The sequence below is a fragment of the Amblyomma mixtum genome, chromosome 7 (genome assembly GCF_055824585.1).
Source record: "Amblyomma mixtum isolate Tamu chromosome 7, ASM5582458v1, whole genome shotgun sequence".
Taxonomy (NCBI): Eukaryota; Metazoa; Arthropoda; class Arachnida; order Ixodida; family Ixodidae; genus Amblyomma; species Amblyomma mixtum.
In genome coordinates, this window is record NC_143018.1 from 39368312 (window position 1) to 39395985 (window position 27674).

General features: G+C 48.0%; 1 protein-coding gene across 5 annotated transcripts in view; it reads left to right on the top strand.

Annotated features, from left to right (window-relative positions):
• Positions 1 to 27674, top strand: part of AdamTS-A (ADAM metallopeptidase with thrombospondin type 1 motif A) — a 394663-nt gene that overhangs the window by 327988 nt on the left and 39001 nt on the right. For 4 of the 5 annotated variants that reach the window (XM_089552346.1, XM_089552347.1, XM_089552348.1 and 1 more), the window contains 17 exons: positions 399 to 482; positions 2733 to 2857; positions 3961 to 4001; positions 4860 to 4965; positions 5361 to 5510; positions 12989 to 13277; positions 13859 to 14013; positions 14522 to 14585; positions 15102 to 15219; positions 15944 to 16080; positions 16331 to 16448; positions 17522 to 17608; positions 18930 to 19096; positions 21849 to 21975; positions 22395 to 22521; positions 23798 to 24008; positions 25292 to 25456. In XM_089552346.1, the coding sequence (XP_089408472.1) occupies positions 399 to 482; positions 2733 to 2857; positions 3961 to 4001; positions 4860 to 4965; positions 5361 to 5510; positions 12989 to 13277; positions 13859 to 14013; positions 14522 to 14585; positions 15102 to 15219; positions 15944 to 16080; positions 16331 to 16448; positions 17522 to 17608; positions 18930 to 19096; positions 21849 to 21975; positions 22395 to 22521; positions 23798 to 24008; positions 25292 to 25456 (2271 nt within the window). The remainder of the gene's footprint in view (positions 1 to 398; positions 483 to 2732; positions 2858 to 3960; positions 4002 to 4859; positions 4966 to 5360; positions 5511 to 12988; positions 13278 to 13858; positions 14014 to 14521; positions 14586 to 15101; positions 15220 to 15943; positions 16081 to 16330; positions 16449 to 17521; positions 17609 to 18929; positions 19097 to 21848; positions 21976 to 22394; positions 22522 to 23797; positions 24009 to 25291; positions 25457 to 27674) is intronic. The other variant, XM_089552350.1, reaches the window with a different exon arrangement.

Genomic DNA, 27674 nt, shown 5'->3' on the forward strand with positions numbered 1-27674 from the left:
TAAACTTACTCAGGCGCATATAACCCCGCTTTCAGGTTAATAGTCACTGTCGCAACGCCAAACGCGCACTATGCGAAAGCTGCTTGTTATAGGGGGTCGCCAATGCTAATTCTGATCAAATCAGGAAAGCACATCATCCAGACTTTGTATTGGAAAAGCAAGACTGCCGTATGCCATCTCTGAGTCACATACCAGCGCGAATAAGAATCATTTTACGGGGCGCATTTGGCGTTGCAACAGTCTGCAGAAGGCCATTTTGTACTCCGTGTCTGGGAGGGATCTCCAAGCGCGTCTGCACCAAAACTAGCTTGCCCATTTCGGGGAACGCTTTCGGGACGCAAACTGTGTGCAAGTGGTGACGTTGTACCTGAGGGCGACGCCCGGTCTCTTTGTGCCAGGTAGCACACATTTACAAGGACCCGAGCATCGGAAACCTGCTCAACATCGCCGTCGTCAAGCTGCTCATCATGGAGGAAGACGAGGTGGGTCGCTTTTCTCTCTCGCGTGCTTCCAGTGGGCATTGAACCTTCCCTGGACGTTCTGGGGACGTTGAGGATGTCTTCAGGATGTCGAAGGGACGTTCAGTGCCCATTGGGATGTTTCTGAAAGCCGCATCAGTCAGCCCTGCCTATTCGATGGCTAAGTCATCGAAGTCTTGCATGCGCTTAATATATCGGGCGCCCTGTGGCCTACTCGGTGTTCACATAAGTCTTAAAATGGCGGCATGGAAGTTCGTGCTGTGTATTCCGTAAACGTAAGGATGGGCTCCAAGATGGATGAAAAAAGGCGATGCGCTCTGTCAGTGAAGGATGCGCGTCTCCAGATTCCCGCAATACAGAGGTCACGGACAATACTCACCACGGAGAACTCACTGACCCAAGACCGCAATCCAAGAAAGAAACTTTTGACAACTGACGAGCGCTAATTTGTTCCTTAGTTCAGTCATTTGTTCACCCTGTCACCGGATGAAGTAATATTGCTTGCTATAGTACCACCCGCCTCTTCGTCGTATTTTTGTTTACCGCTGGGCTATTTACACGGTTAGCAAACTGTCTGTCCGCGCGCTCACTTCCTTCGGGATGATATCGATGATATGCGAGCGAAGTCGGCCCCAAAAGTGCGTAACTTTCCGACGCACTCTGGGCAGTGACAAAGTGACTCTGCGAGCTCGCTAGGGCTTTTTCCGCAGGTTCTATCATTTTGGGCCATCGATCTTTTTCCATCCGGTTTGCCGTCAGGCCGTGCTCGCTGAGTCTTCGCTTTCCTCCGGCCGTCGCCCTGGCGTTCCTGGGGCCGCACAACGACTAACTGACTTCACCCTTCCGGTCCGAATTCCTCTTCCGGTCCGAGATCTTCTTCCGGCCTGTGCCTGTTCATTCTCACCGATGTAGCAGTCTGCGCATAGGAACCGGCTATAGCCGACGCGTGGGTGCGTTTCAGTAGGAAATGGACGCACGGTTCCGGCGAAGATAGACCGGGGACCAAGAAGTAACCGGTGTTCAGAAATAATGATATCTTTTTTTTTTCGCTAAGATCCGGAAGTGGAAGCTATCTGAGAACGCTCAGTCATCGGCTTCCTTTGCACGTTCACTATCCGGCCGGTGTAATACGCGCAGCTTGTGGGCGTTTCGCTGCTATTACTGGCAGACGTTCTGGTCGAATTTATCTTCGCGGATATCGCACCGTCTTCGGGTGTGGTTAATGAGCGTTTTGCCGACGCAGCAAAGGGTATCCGTAGCGCTGCAGTTGGGTCTTATTTCTGACCGCGCGTGCATGCTCTGTAACCGTAACAGCGTAATTGCTGCTCACTCGCTGTTTAACGTTCCTCTCCGACATTGCCGTGCGCGCGGAAATTGCGCGAGACAAAACGTATGCCCTGTGCTCGCTTGTAACCAACGCAAGCTGAGGAGCAGAACATTGAGTGCGGGCATTTCTTCGCAGTCGAGGTTTTCGGAAGCTCCCAAACAAAGAAAACAAACGAAAATGAAACTGACTACATTTAGAGCCAAGTAGAAAAACTGATTTGGTGAATGTACTGAAGAAGGACTCTCTGGCGGGCTAGTTCGTTCGTAATGAAGAGAACGAGTACAAACTGCGCGAACAAGACAGGACGTAAGGCACACAGAAGGACAGACAGCGCAGACTTCCAACTGATTTTATTTGTGAAAACACGTGGTTTGTAAGGCCCGCGAACATGACAAAAAAAAACAACACTATCCTCAAAGGGCTCGGCGGTAGAAAACAACAGCAGAATTTGCAGGAGAATCAGAGCCGGTGTGAAACACCAACATGACCTTCTAAAAACTCTAAAAACGTAGTCTTCACCCCTTTTGGCAATCAGGAAAGCTTGGAAAACGTCCCTTTCAGTTTTGCTGCGTGCCTTAGAGAGGGAGGCGGTTTTGCCCAGGTAAGGAGCGCAGTTGCGGCTGTCACAGTTTTTGGCTCCAGGGCTCGCTCATTGAAGCACCGGCCGGTTTGGCCTATGTAAACCCGCCCGCAAGATAGAGGTAGAGTTTGTACTCGTTCTCTTGGTTGGTGAATGTGGTGAGGCGAATGGGTTGCGTGAACCTGTTTCTTGAGTTACTGAGTTCTTTCTTTGTTCATACTTCGCTTCTCGCTTCGGGGGAGAACGGGATATCAAATCCTACCACGGATGGTGCTGCTGCTTTCCCACTAACGCGCGAATACGCGTGCGCGCATGTCGCCCCTGTGACGGAATGGCCGCGGCGCAGGACAACGACATCATCTCGCCCAGCGCGTCCCTCACTCTGAAGAACTTCTGCCGCTGGCAGCAACAGCATAACCACCCGGAGGACAGCCACCCGTACCACCACGACACGGCCATCTTGCTCACCAGGTAATTCCCACGCTGCCCTCCACGGCCTTCCCCACGACGTCCCGAAGACGTCCCTTTAATGTCGGGAGGAGCAGTTCGGCCGCTCCTCTGTGCCATAAATTAGATTCGAAGGCCAAGATTTGTTGCGCATTGCGAATGGCTGTTTAATATGTATACTCTAAACGAGAATGTGCATGATTTACATAAAGCGACGTTTTTCCCAATTCTTTTTTTGTCAGCCCCAGCGTGGTAAAACAAACCAATAGGGAACGACGACGTGGAAAATGACGTGGAAAATGAAGCATGGACGACGGAGGGCTATGTCTTGCGTTCTTCACTTTCTGGGTCGTCCTTTTTTGGTGGCGGACACATTCATTGTAGAAGTACTTGCTGTTAGGCTAGTTGATTCATCATAAAATTTTTGAATGGCGCAAAGGAAGAAACACACGAAGACACGGAGACAGAAAGAGGCGCTCTTTCTGTCTCCGTGTATTCCTGTTTGTTCCTTTGCGCCACTCAAAAATTTTACATTCATTGTGACGATAACGCAGTCTTCCGGTTGATGTGGTGTTTGCCAATGTCACGGAAGGCACATCTACTGGACAGTCAGTTTTTGCATGAATTTCTGTGGGACAGTGCGCTGTGGTTTTTTGTACAAATTAGATGTTGTATCACAAAGATGTGTGCATACGCAGTCTAGCAAAGACGTCAAGTAATTAAGCAAGTTCGTAGCGGCCTTTGCTACATGCGACCACTGGAGAACATGTACTGTTGATCGGTTTGCACCTGGACAGAATCCGCGCACGGTAAAATGTGGCGGAGCCGGTAACCGTTGGTTCAAACTGTGCTGCGCATATTTTGGTACCAAGCTACAATAGAGTAACGTCTTCAACGAGTATAAAATTAATTGAAACTTCTTGTTGGGCAAGTTAGTACATCTCGATCTTATAAAAAATCCTTCGCGCGAGTAAAGAAAATTAAAGGCTAGTCGCCGTGCTAGCCGCTCTCTTTGGGCGACGTATAATGGCTCCAGAGTCCGCTTGCGCGAAGTTTGTTAATTGTTATGCACAGTGTCCTTGAGTAACGTTGTTTTGTAACACTTTCTGCCTTTCCTTTTCTTGAAGAGAAGACTTATGCAGACTGCCCAAGACATGTGACACGCTTGGTGAGTTGGCCCTTTCTCTCCTGCTGCCTTGAGTGGTAGAGGCTAAATGCATTTAGCCAGACTTCATGAAGTCAGGGGTGTCTGTTTAACTGTTAGCGCTGTCTAACGCCGACTGCCTTCATTTTTCAGACATTTACGGTTAATGAAAACGCGACCGACGCCTCAGTTTCAGTGGCATTTGTGTTTCGTATTTGACGCGAAATGCCGATTTTTTTTTAAATGCTGAGCGCAAAAATATTTTTGTAATCAGTATATTTGGTTTCTCGGAAGTGCGAGAGGAAACGTGCTTCTTTTCAGAGCGGGTTTCGTGCGGCAGTGCCGTAAGTGCCTTAAAATGTCCGGTGTGTCACTCTGTATAGTGCGGAGTTCTTAAACAGCGGTGGGCCCTTGTAATTCACTATGTCTTGTCACTGAAATAAATCTCTGAACGGCACGCGGGCTCGTCACTGTGACACTCTCGGGTATCTTTTATCATTCATTGCACGGGGATTTAGCTTTTAAAGCACGAATGTTCTGAAGCTAATAAGTGCAAAAAAAAAAACCACGCACACACACCGATAGCTGACTTCCGATTGAAATCTTTATTCCAGACAGGACAGGGTATCTAACTTCAGACACATCCGCGAAACTAAAAAAGGTGAAGGCAAACAGCGCAAAGATGATCAGACTGTCAGCAGAATACTCGCAGCAGGCCCAGCGAAGTGCAGCACCCAAGAAACTCTATATCAGAGAAGAATTGAACTTTTAGAAGCGGCTCACCGACTTGCCCGAACCCGCACTCTGCCAAATACTTGCACTGCTTCAGCCCGAATGTGATGTCTTACCTCTTCTTCCTTTGTTCCCTCCCTGCCCTGCCAGGGCTGGCCCAGTCTGGCATGATCTGCGACCCGCATGGGAGCTGCGCCGTTGTCGAGGACAACGGTCTCAGCGCAGCGTTCACCATTGCCCACGAGCTGGGACACGTGTGAGTGGTCCGTCCTCATTATCACCGCCGTGCCGCCAGTCGTTGTTACGAGCCAGCTAAAGGCGCTTACCTCGCGTCATTAGTAGAATTGCCTTCCTAATTCTTTGGGCGCTCCTTAGCGTTCTTCTGCAGGTTTCGCGGACCAAAACAGAAGTCGTTATCCAAGAATGTGACCAATCTTTGAAACTGCCGTTGTGTGTGGCCTTAGAAGCATTTTGGCCTTGAATTTATTACCAGCCCTGCTCAGTTCACTTTGGGCTCCAGTCTTGAGTGGCCATTTACTGTTGCGTGGTCTGCCCCGCCTTGTAACGGCCCGGTGCGCAAGAGCGCGTGTCTCTCCCATCTGCTCAGGCCGAATATCTTGTCTCCAACCGAGACTGGCTGTGTGTTCGCAGCTTGAACATTCCGCACGACGACGACCAGAAGTGTGCCAAGTACCGGCTGGCCAGCCAGCCGCTGCACGTGATGGCCCGAATGCTGGACTACAACAGCCATCCCTGGTCCTGGTCGGTCTGCAGCCGGCACTACGTCACCACCTTCCTCGAGTGAGTGGAGAGATGAGGCCATTCTCCTCCTCTGAGCCCTGCTCAGTGCGCTTCCAGCGGTCGGTTCGCAGGAGTATGTCAGTGCCGTTATCCCGTTCAGACATGGACGTGGTAGTGGCGGTTCTCGTTTTGAAGCGAAAAGCTTCACTAGGCTCGTCAACACCGCGCTTCGCGTGGGCCACCCCTGGGCGCCGCCGCGGCGCGCCCTTCCTCCTCCTCGCCACCCCCTCCGTTCTCCTCCTCGCCACCGGTTTAGCCTGCGCCGCTGCCGCTCGGTCGCCCTGAGGAGAAGGTTCTTTCGCAAGGCGTTGCGATAACGCGTGAGCGGCGGCGGCGGCCGTAGAAGAGGCGCAGACATTCGCCATGGAAGGAAGAAAAGAAGACCCAGAAATGATAGCGAGGGAGTTGGCTCAAAATCTACACCGCTATCGTGGTGCTCCCAGTGCCTTGTGCGCGAACTGCGACAGCCATGACGTCAAACAAAGCATAAATGCAGCTTTTCGCTTGTATATCCAGGCTTAACCATAGCTAAGCCACTGCGAATTTTTTGATGCGGGATGGCTACTCTTCTTGGCTAGCATCCGGTATCGTTGACGGATCGGTTTTACGGGTGTGTCGACAGGATGCACTGAGAGAAAGCTGGCTCTGTCCTGCGAACGAAGCGCCAAACGATGTCTCGCGCGATAAGCTTGGAGAGCGTTCATCTGTGGCAAGTATCCATTGCCTCGGCAAGCCTTCGACAACAAAAAAATAATTCACGGGGATACATAATTTTCTTATACGTTTGCAATGGGATAGCATCAGGAGTTGTTGATGCCTCACCAGAAGTGACGTCACATCCGGCCCGGTTATGTCACTTCTGGTGTGGTGAAAGCCATTTCCTTCAGCCAGCGGGCGAATTTTATGAACCGTCTGCGCGTTTTTTTTTTCCCCGACGAGGCTTTGAAGGTTATCGCTTTAATAAGCAATTCATTCGGTATCTGCGGGACTTTTTCGCTTTTGAACAATGGATGCTTAGCTGGAAGGTACAGTATTTGTCAAAAGTAACCAGGCTGCATGGTTTGCTTCTAGCTCGTACAGTGGAGCCCTTACAGCTTCCCTGAAGCTGAAATTGTCGTTAAAGGTAAGGATTGGGGGGTCTTCTTACCTTCCAACAACTTTTGGTCTTTAGGAAAGCCACGAGGGCTCCAGTATACACGCTAGAAGCAAACGATGCAGCCTGATTACTTTTGACAAAAACTGTACATACGTTGGAAATGATTTTTCTGCCCGAGCGTTGGCCAGTCGACTAGGACATTAAGGTCGCGCACGATTTCCCGTGAATTGAGAATCGCGGCATTTATTAGAGGCGCGCTTTACAAAAGCAGTACCACACTCTTTGGAGGTCATGGTTTTCCAGAAGGCGGAAGTTCCTATCTCTTCTGGCCGCTGTCGTCAAGGCGTTTGCTTGCATCTTCTGGGTAAAAGCTCGAGCTGCTGCCGAGGTCGGGGCCAAGGCGGCAACCACTGTGGGGGGCTGGGAGATTGTTTTCTTCAGTTTGACCTTGCTGGCGTAAAAAAAAAAAAACCCTGGTGTTTGGCGCTTCTTGGTTTAGGCGCCGGTGTAAGCGATGAGTAGCGAGAACAAAATTTGAGAATCCCCGCTGACCGGGAATTGCGGAAGTAAAACGACGAGGGCAACGGCGGCGCCTTGTTTAAGCGGGTTCGCCGGTGTGCTAACCCAAACGCCGCGCGTAAACCAGAAGCGGGAGTGGAAAGTGGGCTAGTAAACAGCTTCGGAGACTCAACAGATCCCCGCCCTTCAGGGCGAGGTCAGCATCTTGTGAGATAACGGAAGCATTCGCTGACGGACAGGCCCCCCATATGCGTGTGTTTAACCGCTCTGGGTAGCGACCATTGCGATTGTTGGATCCGGTTAAAGGATGTTTCCTTTGCCGTTGGCCTGGAGACCCTTTGAACGATATACGACTGCAGATATGAACGCGCAGGAGGAAAGCGAGAAATGAAAACAAAAAGTGGTGTACGAAACCCGGTGAGCACTGAAACTCCACTGGACGTCCTCAGGACATCTCAAACGTCCCCAGGACGTCCAAGGGAGTTCACGTGCCCACTGGGAAGGAGCTGGTCCGCAGGTTGCTTATGGCTCAGACTTACGTACCCAGGGGGCATTAAACGCCTACGGACATCCTGCGGGCGTTCAGGACGTCCACGGGACGTCTAAGGGAGTTCGAGTGCCCGTTGGGTACTCTGGGCGGGAGGCGAAATCTGATGTGTTCCGTTAGGATATACTACGATTCCGGCGCGAAACCGCGGACGAAGTCACTTGCTGCATAAAATCTAATTACTGCTATCGACCCATCTTAAAGCGGCTAAATAAAGTCGCACTTGTGAAGCGAGATCATACGAACCATGATCATACGAACCCGTGTTGGTTGCTAGTGCAGCAGTAGGCAGCAGCTGAGGGGCTATTCGTGCCGAAGCGTATTGTTGTACATCTATAAAGGAAATTGTCAGTGACCAGGCGCCTCGTAAAAGGACAGCGGAAAAGTTGACGTGCGCATGGGAATCCTGGCTCGTTTCGGCGCGTCACAATGAAGATTTCTGTCAGTTCCGTGCCTTGATGGCATCCATCGTCTACAAACCTCGCAGTGTGCTCGCCGGAACGCGCGTTCATGCTGTGCGCCAGCCTCTAGAGTGGAGCACAGGACGACACCGTGGACGCGCTATCGCTTGGTCTGCCTTAACATTTAAGTTAAATACCGCATAAGGAATGAAACCCACGCAGAGGTGTTCCGAATCATCCCTAATTCTTTTATGTGTGCCCGAAGACTCCCTGCAGCCGAAGCAGTTTGAAATGGCATGCACTGAATTCTACTGTACTCTGGGACACCATGCTTCAACGCTTCAGGTACCGGCTGAGGCTTTCGGTACCGCGACGCATGACCGGCTGCATGAGCTGCTTTCTTGGTACGGAAAAAAGCAGTGGTACACAACGAATTTCTTTTTTTTTTTTTTGGGGGGGGGGGGGGGTTCTGTTGCCTGTACGCCAACTGTTACCAGGGAAAGAGCGGCCGCCTGTCAGGTATCTCTAACTTATATCGAGATACATGGGGATATAGAGCCGAGCGTGACGCTTTCTGGGTGGAACGAGGTTCTTTCGGTAGTCGTTAAAAATTTGCTGGTATTTTTAAAAATTAATTCTGTCCTTGCATAACTGTCTTTTTCTTTAAAACGAGCGCGCATAAATTCCACTGTCCTTTTAAATCTTCGGTTCGGTCCAGCGGTGAGTCAACGTGACACTAGAGGCAGGACGAACGTATCTGCTGCAGAAACTTGCACGTGCCGCCTTAAGACAGCTGTAGCTGTGGGCGAAGGGACAGTCCATTTCACAGTTACTTCACCCACGTGCTTAGACTGCCAGCGGGGCTCTCTACCCAACAAACACAAAACCTCCTCAGAAACTCCAAAAAAGGATGGAATGTCCCAGTCCCCGTACAGCATTTATCAAACGTTTCCAGACCATAGAGGCAAGACATAGAAACACAAGCAAAACGGCAGTGCTCCCACTAAAGGCCTAGAGACGTTTTTTCGAGTGTTTTAAGCAGCAACAAAAAAGAATTAATGCATCTTGGTCCCAGATAGGTAACTGGGTATAACGTTTCGGGACCAATGGTTTTCAACAAGAAATAAAAATTGACAGCTCGCTCTCTTTTCTCTCTCCCTCGCGCCACAAGCTGCGGGGAGAGAAGGTTTTCCTCTTGCACTCGCCGTTTTGAGAGATGAAACAGCAGTTTCATTCGAACAGCCGAAGGAAACGGTAAACCCACAATCTCTCTCGGCGCATGCGCTTCTCGCCCGTGGGCCGTCGGCTCCATGCTGCAGGCAGGCGGCGGCGGTCCGCATTTTCATCGCGCCGCCGGCAGCGGCGGTCACCAGCTTTCACGTCTACTAGCGTTTTCCCAGCTTGCGCCCAACTTCAGCATTATGTGGTGGTCCCTCCAGGCGTCTCCGACTATCGGCACTCCTCGCTGCGCCGCTGTCTACCAGAAGTGCAGTAATGGCCTCCCGTCGCTCGCCCGGCTTCCTCGCTGGACGGACGCCATTTTGCGCGCGCTTATTCGCGCTGCCCGAGACGTTCGAGCACAAGCCCCAGCGCGCGGCAGTTCTTGCTCTCGTCACTGCGCCAACTGGGCTGTCGTAGACTTCGTAGCTACGAATTCACGGAAGTTTTCCCGCGCCCCTCGGCGTGCCCACACCATTCCTTTTGGAACTGATGCCGCGGCGGCGCATCGCAAGTCCTTTGCGCAGCTCCACGGCCCTACTGATGCCGCTGTTCGAGGCGGCGTTCGCGGCAGCGGAGTTCGTGGCAATAGGTGACTCCTCGCACGCACCCCGCATTCCTCAGCGCCTCCGACGACTGCAGCACGTTGGTTGTGGCAGCGTGGCCGTCTACTACGGTCTGAGGCGGGAAGGACCTTCGGAGACCCACCACTCTCTTTCTGCGAGTGCCCATGGATTAGCCTGCTCTACCTACTTCGCCACCGCGCAGCCATCCTGCCGCAGCGGTATAGTTTGTGCAGTGTTCGCGTGGTTACATTGACTCTCTCCCACTGGATTAATCGTGCCTTGATCTCGACTCCCAAGCTGGACTGTGCCGCATGCGCGGTCTGCCGCACCATGGATGCAGCGCGCCACCGCACGTACCTGAGCACGTTCACCTTCCCGCCTGGCTCCAAGCAGTCTTATTCCCACACTTAGTCACAAGAAAATAAAACTCCCAGGATCGTTACGAGGGTGTAACGCGTATGTTTGAGCGCTCGCTGTGCTGTGAGAAGGCGCAGGACAGAAGCCTGCGTTTAATTTATGGTTTCAGCTGTTGCAGCCTTGTATTTCATCCCTGGGTTTCCATAGGCAACGTCGTCAAGGTATGGTTTTTATTTTAATTATTTATTTTATTTATTTATTTATTTAAGCAGGCCCTTTTCGCACTTTTTTATTTTCGCCTAGTAGAACTAATATTTTTTTTCTGTTTTGATAACACGTCGCTGAAGCTTGCTCCGAGTCTCTAAGCGTGAGGGGGGTTTCAACTTGAAGAAAATCCGTGACCTGAAACTGCGTGTCAGCAGCGTACGCCCATCTCGTCTTTTCTTTTTCACCCAAGTTGCTCTTTACATACGTTTGCTTTTGCATGTGCATATCTGCTTTTGTAGCCCTTAGAATGCTCGTTTAAGGTGCATCAACTTTCAGCCTGTATTCTGTTTTACTTGCTTCATATTGCAGATTTCTCAGGGCTGGAGAAAAAAAGTGGCCATCATTATATGCATGGCGCCGTAGTGTTATGTACACTGTGTGTTAAATGGTGCATACGTTTGCGTCTGCTGTTTGTATTCATTCAGATTTGCGCCGTTGAACGTAAGTTTTGTTCGGCACGGACTTTCAATTCGGTCTGTATTGTTTTTCTTTGACTGAAACATGAATGCATTTTGATTGTGGTGGTGTATGGCGGGGTCGCCGGCATGGACGACAGGATGCAATTCGTGCTAAGAGCACAGCTAATAAACTGAAATTACTTCTGTATGGCGCTGCTATTTGCTCTTATATGGGCCAAATCGGGTTTCTTTTTGGGTTCATATTTCCTTTGTGTGCAAAATGCTAGGACATTTCAAGTAAACGGATAAGTGCAGAACGGCCGAGCCAGCACGCATTCAAACGAGTGGACAGGTGGATTACACCACCTGTAACGTAAGTATGCACCTGAAATTTGGCACATATGTGCGCTTGAATGCCTGCAGGCTGCATGAAAAAGGAGGAATAATTTTATTGAATCAGAGCCGAGAAATCGAGCATTAACCTTTTGGGGCTTTCCATGGGACGCACAACTTTTTGGACATTGCTAGTTGTGGGGACGTTTTTTAGATGTGTTCGGGAAAAGTGAGCACCTCCTGGGGAGATTCCAGATGTCCCGATGGCTCATTTTTGGGAGATTTTGAGGAGGTTTTGTGTTTGTTGGGTAATACCTGCCTGCGCGTGGTTGCGGCGCCCGCGCGAGCCAGTCTGCAAGCGTGACGGTGCAAGTTGCAGCGAACGCGCCGGGCAATGTGAGCTATGACATTGGTGAAGGTGACAAACACAAATTCCACGAGTTTTATTCGCCACTGAGAGGTAAAAGAAGATAGGCAAGTATTTTACTTATCTTCTTTTGCCTCTCAGCGGCGAATAAAGCTCGTCGAATTTGTGTTTGTCACCTTTGGCCATGTCATATAGCTCACAATGCCCGGCGCGTTCGCAGCAAATTGCACCGTCACGCTTGGCAGACTGGCTCGCGCGGGCGCCGCAACCACCGTTGACATATCGGCCTGCCGGCGCATTGAGGTCGTCGTGCCTTGCCAGCAGCCGATTTCGTTCACTCAAGCCACGGTTGAGAGCAGCGCAATCGTGGCGCGCGAATGCGCTAGTCACGTGGCTTTTTTTTGTATTTCGCGGGCTTTCTTTGGAGCTCCGAATAAAGATACACATGAGGTTTTCTTCACCCCAAAAAAATGGAATGGGGGTTTCTGAAGGCGCTCTCAAACTTTGGTATTCACATTTGCTGTCTAAAGTCAATAATTACGCATTTAGAAAAATTATCTGAATTACTAATTAAATAATTGCAAAACAAAAAATTGCCTATGATGTGCAAGCCGGTTGGTAGATGCATATGTAAGTGGTTTTCCTGGCCTACCTCAAATATTATATTTTTAACCCTTGGCTAAAGTTAGCGTGGACACCCTGTATATACAGCGGATGTTGCACGGGAATTGATTTGATGAGGATATGCTTATGAGTTTTTATGGTGCAGCGGCAGCTTTTGGCCAGAGTGGCTCAAGGTACTTTTAGACTGCATGAAGTGGGGTCGTCGACCAATTTTTCAAGCATTTCATCCAAGTGAAGCCGAACACCAGGCCAAGAGATAGCTTGTATTTATTGTATTACCGATGGCTACCCGGCACGCACTAGGGATAGAACCCCGCACCTCCTGCATACAAGGCGGATGCTTAAAGAAGGCAATGGCAAATATACCTCAAAAGAGGCCCTCCAGCCAATGGCGACGATTGATTGTCATGACGCTGCGGTTAATCCCATTTGACGGAGGCACTTGCTAGTCACACGTGATTTTGCGCTAGGCGTTTAACCGCGATGCTATGAGGACCAGTCGACGCCATATTTTGGCCAGAGGGCCTTCTTTGAGGAGCATTTGCGGCCGCCTTCTTGACTTGTATTCAACTATAGGCCACCACTGTGGTATGGAAATCAACCTAGAGTCAAGTCTTTACAATGTTCGTTGAAAGCTTGCTTCTCCGCGCGGCTGAGGTTTGTGGAACACTTCGGATGATTGGGCTATTTGGCAGTGAGGGATTGTAGCAAACATGCAGCGTGAAAAGACAAGGACTTATGCGCTGTCGGTGTTCTAACCGCGCGTGGTGGTTTCACGACCTCAGTGCAGGCTACGGCCAGTGCCTCCGCGACTCTCCCGGCGAGAACCTTCTGGAGGCACCGTCATTGGCGCAGGCCAGTGGCGGCGGCCGGCCCTCGCCCAGCAGCAAGCAGGCCGGCGAGCTATTCAACATGGACGAGCAGTGCGAGCTGGTGTTCGGCCGCGGGGCCAAGGTGTGCCCCTACATGCCTGTCTGCAAGCGCCTCTGGTGCACCTTGCACGGACACCCCCACAGCGGATGCCGCACGCAGCACATGCCCTGGGCCGACGGAACCCACTGCGGACCGAACCACGTGAGCCACGGCCTTTATCTTTCAGAGCAGTCACCTGACGGCCAGCTATCTAGAAAAAAAGAAACCGCATGTCCCAAATGGGAACGTACCGAAGATGTCCCGAGAACATCCCGACGACCATTTATGGGACATCGAGGAGACGGGTCTTTAAGTCAGGGTATGAGATGAGCTTTAAGATGTGCAAGAGAATGTCGGGGCATAACTAAGGTCATATACAGTCGTGCCTCATAAATATGTGCACTTTGGTTCTCGAGCAAAACTGACCATATGTGTCGTCCGTAACAAGGAATCGCCAAGAAAAACAAGATATTAAGAACAATAAACAGTGTAGGATTAATGTCTGCTGCTTTGCTTAGTGGTGCGCTGTGAAGTTGTAATTTGACAATACCTTGGGAGCTCCAAATGTGTTCTCCTTGTTGTCATTAATATTGAAATATTGTGATGTACTGAAGCGCTTATTAGCCTATGATATGTATGGTGGCGTCTCATGATGTGTCGATGGATCTGCGATTGTTACCGCTTACTTGTCGCGAACCATTTGTACATATCTGAACTCTCAGTCCACGTGTCTCATCGTGCAGTGGTGCCAGCAGGGCCAGTGCGTGGCCCGTCCGGCAGATGCCGAGCGGCGGAAGAAGGTTGACGGCGAGTGGGGTCCCTGGCAGGAGTACGAACGCTGCTCGCGGACCTGCGGCGGAGGCATCCAGAGCACGCGCCGAGAGTGTAACAGCCCCACGTGAGTGAGCTCCTATTAATGCGATAACATAATGATTGTCGTCACACCAAAACCCTGCAGGTGTTTGAGGCGAAATTAGCTGATTGATGGGCCACTCTGCCTGGTTGAGAAAGTTCACACGATAGTGACGTCATCACAGTCTGCCATTCCCCCCCCATGGCATATGGTAACCTGGCTTCCAGGTGGTGAGAAAACTGCCCAACCTGGCAGTTTGCAATTAAATAATTAAATGAAATTAATTCACTTGTCGCCACCTGCTTCTACATGCACTGCGGAAGCTATGCTTGGGGCTTCATCATGGCGCCGTGGCATCACGTGCAAGCCATGTATACTAGTGGCTTTACCTATTATTTTCTCCAACCTAGAGATGAAACAGTTCTAGATGTGAAACTCTGTATCAGTAGTGGTAACTTTGGGTAAAGCATGCGAAACGGGCATGAGCCTTAATTCGTGTAGAGCACTGACACGGGCGCTCTTGCTCAGTTCCCTTTGCTTGGTCTCGTTCCAGTCCGGCTTTTGGAGGCCGCTACTGTACCGGGGAACGGATCAAGTACCGTTCATGCAATACACAGGTATGTTGGTGTTCTTTGCCCGTCCTAACTTACAGTTGATTCGTGCATCACCAAGGAGCACTCTACAGGTGTACGTGGTACTCTAGAGCTGCCTTGGAAATGTGTTTGAACATGCCTCAGCTGCATTTAACCATGCAGTGCATGTTAAAGAACTCCAGGTGGTCGAAATTTCTGTAGCCCTTCACCACGGTGTCTCTCATAGCCTCAGTCGCATTGGGACGTTAAACCTCATAAGCCAAGCCAAACCAATGCTGTTGTTTTCTTATTATCCACAAAAAGCTACACCCTGAACACAAATACACCTATATGGGAGTAAAAATGGGGTAGACTGTCCTTAGCACATGCCCCTTTTTAAATGAGAGTGCGTTAGAGGATAGCTTACTCCCATTTCACTCCTTTCGGGTTACTGTACGCCTTGTGGCTGTGCTTTTTGCTCTGAGCTGATAGGCGAACTCAAGGTTCAGCACTAAATGGGCATGTTTTCTTTGTCTTCTTCCTCTTGTGGTGGTGCACCAGCCCTGCCCTCTTGGTGTGATGGATTTCCGAGAACAACAGTGTTCAACATTTAACGGCAAGACTTTCAACTTTCCTGATGTGCCGTACAACCCCAAGTGGACCGCCCATCATTCCGGAAGTATGCGTGCCCATCCTTTCTCACTTGGTCGCAGCTTTGCTCTTTCTTTCTGTCTGTGCTGCTTAGCTTATCGATGAATTGTGGAGTAATTTGTAAAGTATTTGCTGGAAAACATAAAATAACGCCCCGTAATTCTGCTTTATTATCTCCTACCGCTGCGTAGTTCAGCCAATTTTAGCCTAGCACCTGGGGCTTTGGTACAATTTTAAAATTTCTTTCCTAACAGACGGGTGAAAAAGAGCTGGTATTAAGCACCCTGTAACCGGATTTCCAGAGAAAACAGCCTAATGACAGCTAGCCAAAATGGCGTTCGGGGCTCTGGTCATCAGCCTAACTATCTCGTGCCATGCGCTGGTGGTGCAGCTGCCGCCGCTGCCCATCTTCCTCTTTACAACCCCAATAATATTATTTTTGTGTGCAGTCTCTGATAACGACAAACTAACGGCCCCTCTTTGATCAATGGTCATTTGAGCGCTTTGCTTTCATATTTACATTTAAATCATTTACGGCATGGACCACTTCACCTCTGATATCAGCTTTAAGTAGGGTCGGGCTGTGTTACCTCTCGGGTTTCCTTGAAGAGAAAAAGCGCAAAAGGCCGCTTTCGCTTTAGTCGATGCCTGGGCTTCCATTTTCTCTCGCAAGTGCCTTTAATTAAAAACTACTTATGTGTCACGTGGTAGCGTGACTCATCATAACCTGTCTCCTGTTCCTTCCTTTACAGTCTCTCACGTGGACTCCTGCAAACTGTACTGCCGAGTTGTGGGCCAGTCCGCCTATTATTTGCTCAAAGAGAAGGTCATAGACGGCACGGCATGCAATCCAGAATCATTCGACGTCTGCATCAACGGCATCTGCAAGGTGGCGTCCCTGTCGTCGCTTTTTTCACTACACTAGCACTAGGTTAATCACCGGAAGATCAATTTTAGTTTGTCTTTCTTACGAAGCAGCTGCATTCACGTAATGTCAATTTTCTTTGGCTACTTCAGCAAGAATATTGAGCACACCGTGTGCACACTCCATTGCACAAATATGCGCTTCCGCATATTTTTAAACCCTGGTTAGAGTTGGGCGGGACACCCTGTATATTAAGCCTTTGTGTTTGTCGCAGCCTGCTGGTTGTGACCATCAACTGAACTCGACCGCGACGACCGACATGTGCGGTGTCTGCGGTGGGGACAATGCCACCTGCCGGACTATCAAGGGCCACTTCAACCGAGCCGAGTTCGGTAAGCATGCCGCCTGCCTTATGTCGAGCTGCAGCTGTCGCGTTCTGCTACTGTGGTCATAGCTCTGGGTTCAGGAACCTGCTCCGTAATTGTCTTTTTCTTATTTCTAATAGTAATAATAATAATAATAATAGTAATATAATAATAATATTAATCTAATAACAACAATAATAGTGTTATGTATACAAGTTATGGCTAATAAGTGTTAAGTTTTTCTGTTAGAGTCGTCGAGGGGGCATTCCACTTATGCTCACGAGCTGGCACAAGGGAATTGGCCCAGGCATTTCACAAACATGCGCGAGCGACTGCATTCCTGCCATGAGCGTGTTATTTCTGAAGTCATGCATCATGTTTTTAACTACTGCTGAAATGCCCGGCGATGACTGGTGCTCATCCAGGGCTTACTGATTGAGGAACATTGCAGAGATTTAGCATAGCACAATCTGTGGCCGCTACCGCGGTCCGTTTCCGTGCGCCACCAGCGCGCGCGCTGATTGGTCCCAACGCGGCATGCGTGCGTGCAGCTGGCTGGCACCTAGTGCCGTTTAGCGTCTCCAGGGAGTTCGGCGCATTCACAGTGGCTCACCGCGAAAGCGGATCACGGTATGTGACAGCATACCGCGTCACATGTTCTATTTAACCCTTCTTTATGTTGAACAATACTGCCTGCTGTACTACTTCCGTAGTCGGGATAGGAATGCTTACTTCTACTTCGACTCATTACAGTAATTCACAGATTACGGATGCTTGTGGGCGTTTCTGCTCTTGCATTTCTTTTCTTATTGGGCAGTTTGTGTTGATTAGTTTGCTGGGTTAGCATACTGAACAAGGACAGTCAAAATAAATAAAATTAAGTGCACTGTAAGGAATATTCACGAAATAATATCAGATATAAATTAGCTGATATAGCTTCTGTCATAAAAGCGAAGCTGTATGTGAAACAACTTCCTCTGTTTTTTTTTTCACAAGGAGCAATGAGAGCATGCTTGTTTAACAAGCCCATGCCTTCCAATGCTTTGCTGTGGGCCTCTTCTACAAAAACGTGTCGCGATGCTGGCGCGTATTGTTTCCAGGTTACAACTTTGTGACAGTAATTCCAGCTGGGGCCAGCTACGTAGAAATTCATCAGTTTGGATTCGAAAAGGACGACAACTATCTTGGTAAGTGGGAGCCTGTTTAGTAGTGCCTTCAGTTCAGAATGATTTTTTGATTATGCTAGACTGGCCCAAAATGTGTCGTCGTAGTAATGAATCTGAACACAACCAGTAAATACAAGACAATGCGGAAACGCACGTGTCGGTCACTATCTAAAGAGTAAAAGTTCTATGAAAATCACAAGTGATAGGCGTTTTATGTATCTTTGATTGCATGCCATAAAAACTGACGTTGTGGTGGCCAAGCGTTATGGTCGATTGATATGCCTGCAAGTGAATGCAGTTGAAACTCGTTAAAACGAAGTTTGAGGGGCCAAGCAATTACTTAGTTATAGCCCGTATTATCTGAGCTTCCATGGGGAATCGTTCTGCCCTTGTTATGTTCATTATTTCATTATAAAGTCATTTGTTATAACATTCAAGGTTCCATGGTAGTTGCATGATTAGCTTTACCTGCAAGTCATCTTTTTCTTTTCTGTGAGCAAAAGGAACGCCCATATCAAAGCAAAACTTCTAACTTTGACACCCCCGACTCCCTCTTAATTAAATCTGTTTTTGTAAACATGGGCGTCAGATATGGCCTTTGATAGACAAGTGCATGTTGACTGCACATTTGTTGCAAGAGCACAGCTATTTGTTTTTCAGGGCAGTATGTAACCCTTGTTTTGGTGTTCTTTACTGACTGGGCAGTGCATTCTGTGAAGTAGAGTCTGAAGTCCAGCTTCTAAAGCTTCTGTCGAGATTCCACCGTTGACCAGTGGATTCTGGTTTTGGTTAAGCAGCTGCACGTCACTCACAGCATGGTACCAGTATCAGCAGCCACATTAAGAACGTGCGCTGATAAATTACTGCAAGAGTTTAGTGTCCTGGTCAACTAGTCTAAAATTCGAACAGGCAGAGAGCCAAGTCATTTAGGAATCCAGAACATTTGTATTCGATCTTCACTTGCTGTGTGCGCAAGAATGTATGTTCACTGCTGTATTTTTAAGATATAGCAATTCTATTATCAGTCATTTCCTGATTACCTCATAATTTTATTTTTCAGTAAGTTTTAGTCTGCTTTTCTGCATAAACAAAGTTTAAGAGGTTTCAAAAGCCTCATGCTAAAGGTGGACAGCCTTCAGCTGATGTCTTCACTCTCATGGCGTTACAAATTTCTACAGGCTTACGTAGCCGTTGATGATAAAGGGGGAAGCACAGTTTTTAGGAATCTAGAAGTTTTTCGTACAAAATGATTAGACGAAGCATCACAGCAGTGTCAGCTTTGGCAAATTCTGCACTTACCTGCTTCAAAACCGTAACTTTGGCCACTTTTCTCTCGATGCAGCACTGAAGAGCGCTGAAGACGAGTACCTGCTTAATGGCAACTTCACTGTGAGCATGTTCCGCAAGACCATCCGCTACGGTGGCACTGTCATCGAGTACAGTGGCTCTAATGCATCAGTCGAACGCATCAACGCCACAAAGCCACTTGGAAAGGAGCTACACCTCATGGTAGGCAGTGGGCTTTCATAATTGTGCAGAACTGCCCAAAATAGTTGCATGGGCAGAGCACAAAGTTCCGGTCAGTGTATGATTGAGTGCGGAAACACTGTCTCCTCCATAGAGATGGCAAATTACCGTAAAAACCCGCGTATAATACGAACCCGAATATAATACGGGGCTAAGATTTAGAGACGCGAAATGGGAAAAAAAGTTTCACCCGCGTATAATACGAGTAACACAAGCTCATAGAAGACATTTATTCAAATCGCATCCCGCACTTCACTTCAATTACTTTGTTCTTCAGTAGCGCTTTCTTCGAACATTTCTTTGTCCGACAAATCATCCCAAATGTACTCATCTTCCGTGCCATCGAGGGCGTTCGAGATGCCGCACTTCTTAAGCCCGCTTCAGCCGCCCGGTTGGCGTCACTGCAGGCTCACCTGAGCGCATCCACTCTGCGTAGCACCGCCTGACTGCGTCCTTGAACGGTTTGTTTACACAACCATCAAACGGCCGCGAAAGCTTTGTCGCATTCCGCTGCACGCGAAAAGGGCTTCTTTCTGTTGTGGCCATCCACGAATGCTTCCTTCGACGACACCAAACTGCCTCCCGGCCGCACCGTTACCGATGTTCTCCGCAGCCAAAATCACTTGAAAGTAGCCGAGTACTGTTTTCGAGACCGTGACATCGTGCTCTCTAAAACAATATCCACTTCACGAAGCGTGCCTTACATGCTAGCACGTGTGTTGTCAACAGGCGCACGGCACACCGCGACCCCCCGGCGCACCCAACGGATCAACAAAGAAACGACGTCGTGACGTCGTTTGTCGAGAGTAACGAAGCCAAGCCGTAGCCACGCGCCAATAGCGAAGCGAAGCCATAGCCACGCCGCAAAGACGAAACCAAAACATCGAGCAACTTCGAAAATTTTTGTTCGGATCCGCAAATAGTACGAGGCGGAAATTTAGGACGCTAATTATGGGAAAAAAACCTCGTATTATACGCGGGTTTTTACGGTATATGCAGACTTCTCGGACCTGCTTTATTGGCAATTTTCACGAAATTGATGCCACGCTGCGGCAATGACGTGAAGTAATAGACTAATGAGCATCAGCATGCGCAAAACCGTGTCATGAGTTGGCTCAGTGCTTTGCCAGTATACACAGACGTTGTTCTCAGAACCTTGCTGTAAAAATATATATTAGAAGAAGCGCTATTGCATAAATGCTTGCACGCTAATGAGACAGAAGAGCAGTTTAGTGTTTCTGCGTCAGTTTTCTGGTGCCAGCTATACACGGGAATAGAAAGTTTCCACTGTGTAGTGGAACGCTTGCAAGATCATGAGAGCACAGATCTTATCAGGCACCTAGCATATAATTAAAAAAAAGTTTATTTGCTTGGTATAGAGGAGTAAAATACAGGGTGCTGTTTGCCAAAAAACATTGCTGAGCAAACATGACTAACGAGTGCATTTCAAGAGCTAAGAGTTTGTGGAAGACTTTCTATAATTGCAGTCTTTAATACATCTTATGGGTATGGGGATATGTTGATTCATTATCCACAGAGATGATGGGGTGGAGGGTTGATATGATTTCACGCAAGTTGCAGTGCATTCTGATTCTTTTTGCACTTTGATTGCCTCACGCACTTGATGTCGCCGGAATCAGTCTGACAGACGGGCGGATGACAAGATTCAAATGGAATGATGTTTTCTCAGTTTCCACCTGTGGGAATGATTAGATATATATATATTCTCATATTTAAAGATGCAGATTGTCAGTGATAATTTAGTGCACAAAAAACAAAGAAATAGATGCAGGTTTGTTGAGTAAAACATTCTAAATTGGATGACAAAATTTTCTAGCTGGTTTTCTGTGAAATAGCATGGCAAACTCTAAATCACTGGGTCTCGCTTGCCCAATCTTCTGTTTTTATCACACACCCGTTGGACAAGAGTATTCCTTGTCAACGTCATTGTTTTTGAATTCTCTCCAGAGCACACCAGCTGTTTAAAAATGTCAGGCAGGGATTCCTTCTTTGTCTCTCGTTTAATCCTTTACAACCTCTAGAAGAGAGACTGGCCCAAACGAGGCTGCCACCATTGACAAAGAAGCGCCTGGCCATGGCAAAATATTACATGCGCGATTCCACCTTGACTGACCTCACAAGCAGTCCTCTGCAAGACTGCCATATTGGTTTTATTGAGGTGCCCTCTCTAGGTCGGCAAAATTGTCAGTGCAAGAATAAATTTGATGAACTGGGTCTACTGTGGCTGCTTATTTTTAGGTGCTTGATCATTAAGCGAAACACAGTAGCACAACATTGAAGGACTATGACAATACTAAGTGGAGCTGCAAACAAAAAATAAGCACTAATTTTTCTATTAACAAAATCCAGAATGTGAATAGTGCTTTAAACTATCTTCGAATATGCCAATTAACATTTTCCGCTCATCACAGTGGAATTCATGGAAAATGGGAGAATTTCTGGATGCTTTTCATAGCTTTGGGCTATATTATGTAGCTCTGTGTGAAATAGAATAACATTTTTTTGTAGTTGCCCTATAAGCAAATGAAAATCGTACTGTAGTTTTAGACCTGTGCCTTAGAGTGCTTCAAGTTTGATCTGTGAAGACTTGCCACATACTTTTTTTGTATAATTCATCATCCCTCATCCTGTCTCCTTGGTCACTTCATTGAAATTTCCGAAATGAATCTACCATATGAGGCCATTTATGGAAGTGTTCATTTCTCCACCATAGGTTCTAACTGTGGGCAAAGTGGAATCACCTGACATCAGATTCCAGTACACAATGTCAATTCGGGACGAACGCCGCTACTACTGGGAAGTGAGTCCTCACTGGAGCGACTGCAGCTCTCCGTGCCAAGGTGAATTCACTGGTCTTGAAAGCATTCATTGAGAGGACTATAATTGTTGGTCTATCACAAGGGTTGCTGGTCCTCAGATTTGCGGGCATTGGCCTGCCGTTAGCCGACAGCCTAAATACGTACTTGAACTGTTAGAATGTATCCCAGGTTTTCGTTAAAAATGAATCAGATCTCTTTGCTGAATTACCGGATTTGTTTTGGTACAAAATGCATTTTAGTCGGCCACCGCATGAGAAGCTTTCTCAAAGTGCGAATTCATTTGGTCTACACGATAGCAGCAGATGTCAAGTGCTCAACTTTTTTAACTTGACTAAAGCCTTCAGAACTCTTTGCTGCTCTAAAACATCCAGATGCAGCTGAGATATTTGAGGATTTGGTGTGCATTTCTACTCACGGTCACGCCGCTTTCGAGACTACAGGTCATCGGCACAGGCGACCAGAGTGCAAACGTCGCCCGGACTCCAGTGTCGTGGATGACATCCACTGCGAGCCCAGCACCAAACCACAGGGACTGGCTGAAGCTTGCAACCTCCACTGCACGCTGTGGTACGTGCACTGTGCAGGGCCGAACAGGTGCTCGAACTGTTCCGTAAATGAGGCGTTTCGTAAAATTCATTTGCACTTTTGTGACTGGCACTTACCTGCAAAGATTTTAACGTAAGAGCTAGTTGGAACCATAAGTTGAGAATAGCCAGCTTGTGGCACAGGCACTGCGAAGGTAATCTGTGTCAGAGTAGGGTGCCTAGAATGGGACATCATGGTACCCTCTGTCAGGGAACCCTAGAACACGAGTGATGGCGTCCAGTCACGAGTGTGTCTCTCATGTTATTTTTGCCATTAGCAGTCATTTCTATTTGCGATGACTAAGTGTAGGTACCATCTTCACCGGAACTAGACTTTTAGTGTAATGTGTACCGCATAATGCGCACCGCTGCTGTGCATGCGCCGGTGGTCTCAATGTGGCAGGTGTGCCTGCAGCTGGCACCTTCTGTGTGATCTGTGCATGCGCACTGGCGGCGCGCAGTATGCGCTATGTTAAACGCCTGTAATAACCAGGTTAGCGCGACCAGATATATAGCAAGTGGCGGCGGAGTGGCGATGCTGCAGTTGCGAGCTCTTGTCTACTGCGAGGATAACATGCGTTACATGAACCTGCGCCATCGCTGTCCTCCTGGGGATAAGTATAGTGGTAGCATGAGAAGCGGTAAGGGTAGCCTGGTTACACTTTTTCCAAAGGGCACGACTAGGGATGACACTGGATTGTGTTTGGCTAGGCTCCCGCATTGGGTGAAAACCTTGCAGTATGTTTCTAAACTTCAGGTTGGAAAATCGTTTTTCAGACTTACTGAAGTGTCTATGTCATTGCCGCCTTGAAATATGAGGTAAAAGTGCTCAAGTTCACGAAAAAATTTGGAGAATTTCATGCAGTTGAGTAAAAGCTCTTGTGCTGTGTTTGCACGCAAAACAGCTCTCGCTACCTGGAGCTCAAGTAGTGCCGTGCAAGGTCGGCAAAACTGTAGCATCATCAGAAAGTTTCTGTTAAAGTTTCACACATATTCAGCGCAAAGTTCTCGTCTGCTAGCAAAGTTCAGGCTGAATGTAAAAACTTATCTGTTATTGTAAATTTGTGCTTTTAATTGTTGCCACCCCTTATGTAACACCTCTTTTTAAGGGTCCTTTAAGGTAATAAAGTGAAATGAAATGATTGTCTTGTCTAAGAAGAGAGGTTTTCAGCTGCTCACTGTACCACATATTGCTTCGGTACTGCCTCTTGCTCTGCTGGCACCTCTGATCGTTGTGCACTCCATTCATTCTCCTCCAGGTGGCGTGTGGGAGAGCCGTCCGAGTGTTCAGCGCGATGCGGCAACGGCGTGCGGACCCGCATCGTGCAATGCGTGCAGCGTTCTGAGGGCGGACAGGAGACGGTGGTGCCGGACAGCCGGTGTGAGGCACGTGAACCGAAGCCGGCTGAAGTGGAAAAGTGCGGCGAGCCGTGCCGCAACTTCCGCTGGGAGTACGGGGACTGGAAGCCCGTACGTGCGCATACTTCATGTCCCTCCCTATATCTCCAGTGCGCAACGCACTTCGCACTTTCATCTTTTCGTTTATCGACCTGGTGGTATTTCAGTGGCCCACAGTTCAGTGGGACTGCTACGGTGTCTGTGACCACATCTTTTCCTTTTGCCCGTCAACCACCATTGCTACTAGCTACCCTTTCTGTGGTTGATTTCCCCCAGCAGTCGCTTGCCAGCTTCGACATAGAATTGATTATTGCACGAGTGTGTCCAGCGGTACTTGCTGCGGCAACCTTTTCCAACAGGTTTTCTCCAGGTCGTCGCATAAAGAATCAGCCACGTCACTTTTCCTAGGCATTCGGGCCACGCTTAAGGCTAGGCTAACCTTAGATAATTGAGTGAACCTTTCCAGTTACATGCAGATGGGAAATTTCCATAGTAAGACCCATTAAAATGAAAAGCAATGCTACCGCTGTAGCAGAATGGTCCCCATTTCTTGAAAATCCTTTGTGGCCTTCGTGACCAAAGAGTTGTGTAGGTGGAGGTCGGAGCGATGGAGTTGGAGAGGGAAAGGCAGAAGTAAGAGAAAAAAGGTGGAAGGGAGCTATGCAGTGCCTTTTTCTCTCCCTGTTAAAGTGCGAGTGCTAGGTCACGTGACCTGGGTCACGTGACCTTGTGATGTTGTCACAACCTGCCCACCAGATTGTGAGCAAACTGCCCACCATGGAAGGTGGCCGTTAAATGAATCTCGTAAGGTAGCTTGGGGAGAGCAACGTGGGTCTCACAATCCCCACTGGTGGCTGCGTTTGGAACAGCCACCTGCCAGGGCAGTGACGCAATGCTTAACTGCTGCACCAGGAGTGGTATGAGGACACCCAGCGATCTACGAGTATGAATGCAAAGAATGACCGTGCCTGCGGAGTGGTACGCAAAGAGGATCCCAGGCCTCTGAAGAGACCCTTCAAAGCTATTGCGTCGTGCATGCCATAAGGCAGAGCTTAAGTGTCTCAGGTTTTTGCAGTGCGCCTTCTCTCCCTTTCCTGCTCGCACTCCTTTGCCCTCTCCGATCAGCGATTCTCCCACCCAACGCTTCCCGAAATGCAAAATGGAAGCTCTTAACCTTTAGGCAACTACTGCATTGACCTGGTAGTTAGAGAATCCACCCTAATATCTTCACTCTTTCTCAATTTCATCATGAACACAAGCCAGCTAAAGTAAGATCATTCGCCTTGGTAACTTGTAGCTGTTCTGATTTTTCCTTAGTTTACTGACGCTTCTATTTCTGCCTTTGGTCGCTTTAGTGCAGCAAGACGTGTGGTGGAGGTGAGCAGATTCGCTCTGCTGTCTGCGTGGGTGAGAACCAAGAGAGGCATTCGGAATCCCAGTGTGACCTGTCGACTCGCGTCGCCAAGCGGCCCTGCAGCCTGGGTGATTGTCCACGCTGGGAGCTGGGGCATTGGACGGAGGTAAGCAGCCTAATCGAAGCCACTTGCATGAATGGCGAATTGCAGCTACGTTGACCGTGAATGCTAGCACTGTGAGGTCCGTTTGTGGGACACGTGGAAGAAGACAATGACAGGAAAAGCTCCATGCATCCTAGATGCATAGCGAAAAGCCACGTGTCATTCCTAGGCCTAGTTTAAGCAACAGCAGGAAAGAGGGAGACACAAAAAAGAGAGACACTGGATGAGTGCCCAACCTGTGTATCTCTTCCTTACATCTTCGTCTTTCGCGTTGTTGCTTAAACAGTGTATCACCAACTCGCCAGTCTAGGTGTTGTTTGAATTCCTTTGCTTACTTTATGGACCAGTGGGCAATGGCAGCAGTGTTGTTACGGTGCTCACGGAGTTGCCTCGTGGAGTTGCCTCGTGCTAATGGCACAAGCGCATCTTCCTGTGTCAGGACGGCTTCTCGCACAATGGCTTCATGGCCTCTCTCCTCTAAGCTATTATGTGGCTGGGTGTCAATGCACACAGGGGCAGTAATGCTTTCATATTCCACGCATAAGCAGTGTTAAGTGTCTCGGCCGAATTTTTTTTTCTTGTGACCATATTTCAGATGAAAATATGATCTAGCGGCAGCAGTCAGCAAACCAGGAACTTTACCCAATTAGTATGGCACAAAAAGTGCCTGAGTGCACAACTTTTGTGTTTATCGTGTATGTTTACAAAACTTCTGATCTCAAAACATGCTAATGTGAATTTTGTCATGTCATGCTTAATTCTTGTTAGAAGCTTGGCAGTATATGAGTATTGTGAGTGAAGCCCAATAATGACATATATTGGGGAATTTTCCAAGACTTGTTTTGTTCTGAAGGGCTGTGCTTGCAGCACGAGTTATCTTCTAAATGAAAGCATGACTTCATGTGCAGCTAGAGCTTGTACAGGAGTTTTTCCTGATTAGCACCACGGTTTTGTTCTGTAGTCATGGAAGCCTGAAGCTGAAGACTGGTTTCCATTGCTGTTTGCATTGTGGGGCCTGTGATTTTTGATGCTTTGTCTTGCCTGTAGTCATTTGGCATGATTTGGTGAACTTATGTACAGAGTCATAGCTCCTGTGAAATCTGCATCTTGAATGCATGGGTGTGTTTCTTGGCATGCGATTGTTATTTGGGGCTGTTTTTGGTCTGAGTAGATCTAGACTTTAGCCAAGCATTTTCAATATACTAGAGATTGAACTACGTTAAGAAAGATTATTGGAAAACTTGTCATGTCACATGTTCAACTATTTTGTTCTTATAGTATGCAAATATGAGGGCAGTCACATGCAACAAAAGCAGTGAAACTCTGCAATCTATTTAACCTTTAATGACCAAATTATGAAAGAATCAAGGAAAATAATTACCACCACATTAGGCTGGCTGGCCAGTGTGTATACATTCAACAGATCATATGAAAATTTTTTAGCTTAGCTAAAATTTGAGAAATTTGTATGGTGCAAATTAGCTACAATTAGCATTTCATCCTTTTTATGCAGCAGGTCAGAGTTGTGTGAAAGACTGTTAGAAGGCTTTGAGCTAACTCTAAGGCCCAGGAGAGACAATAAACACCTATTTATCCAACAAACACCTCTTTGTTCTTCACATAGCTAGATCAATTTGACACAAAATATTTTGCCCAGAAAATGCTGTCACTGAGAACACATTGGCATCAAACTTTGTATCCAAGTTAGATTTATTATTGAGTTCATGCGGTAGAAATGATACGTGATATCACGAATTTTCAACACCGGGCAATAAAGGGCTATTAAAAATTGTTTGAAATCTATAGGAAGATGTGCCTGCCATAGAAAATACACGCGATAGCTGACACCTGACCATTGCTGAAAAATGTTAGCAACTTTGTTTCTGCCGTATCCGTGAGAGCCTGACTTAGGGCTATATTCTGATGCTCCTATTATTGCACCTTTTCCTGGCAGTCTTCATAGAAGTATTTTATCTCTCTTGTTGCTTAGCAGTAAGGGTTAATTGGACATTGTATGTCAGCAGAGCACCCTGCAAATGTATCGGCCTCTATCAAAAGTATTTAAAAAGAATTATTTATATATGTTTTCTAACAAGGATTTATCAGAGTACAAGGAACTTCAGTACTTCCGCGAGTTGTCTTTTGGTTGCATACTAGTTTGAGTTAAAGGTGACACTGTTTTCTGGGTACATCTAAGCAGTATTGCCCTGCTTATACCTAA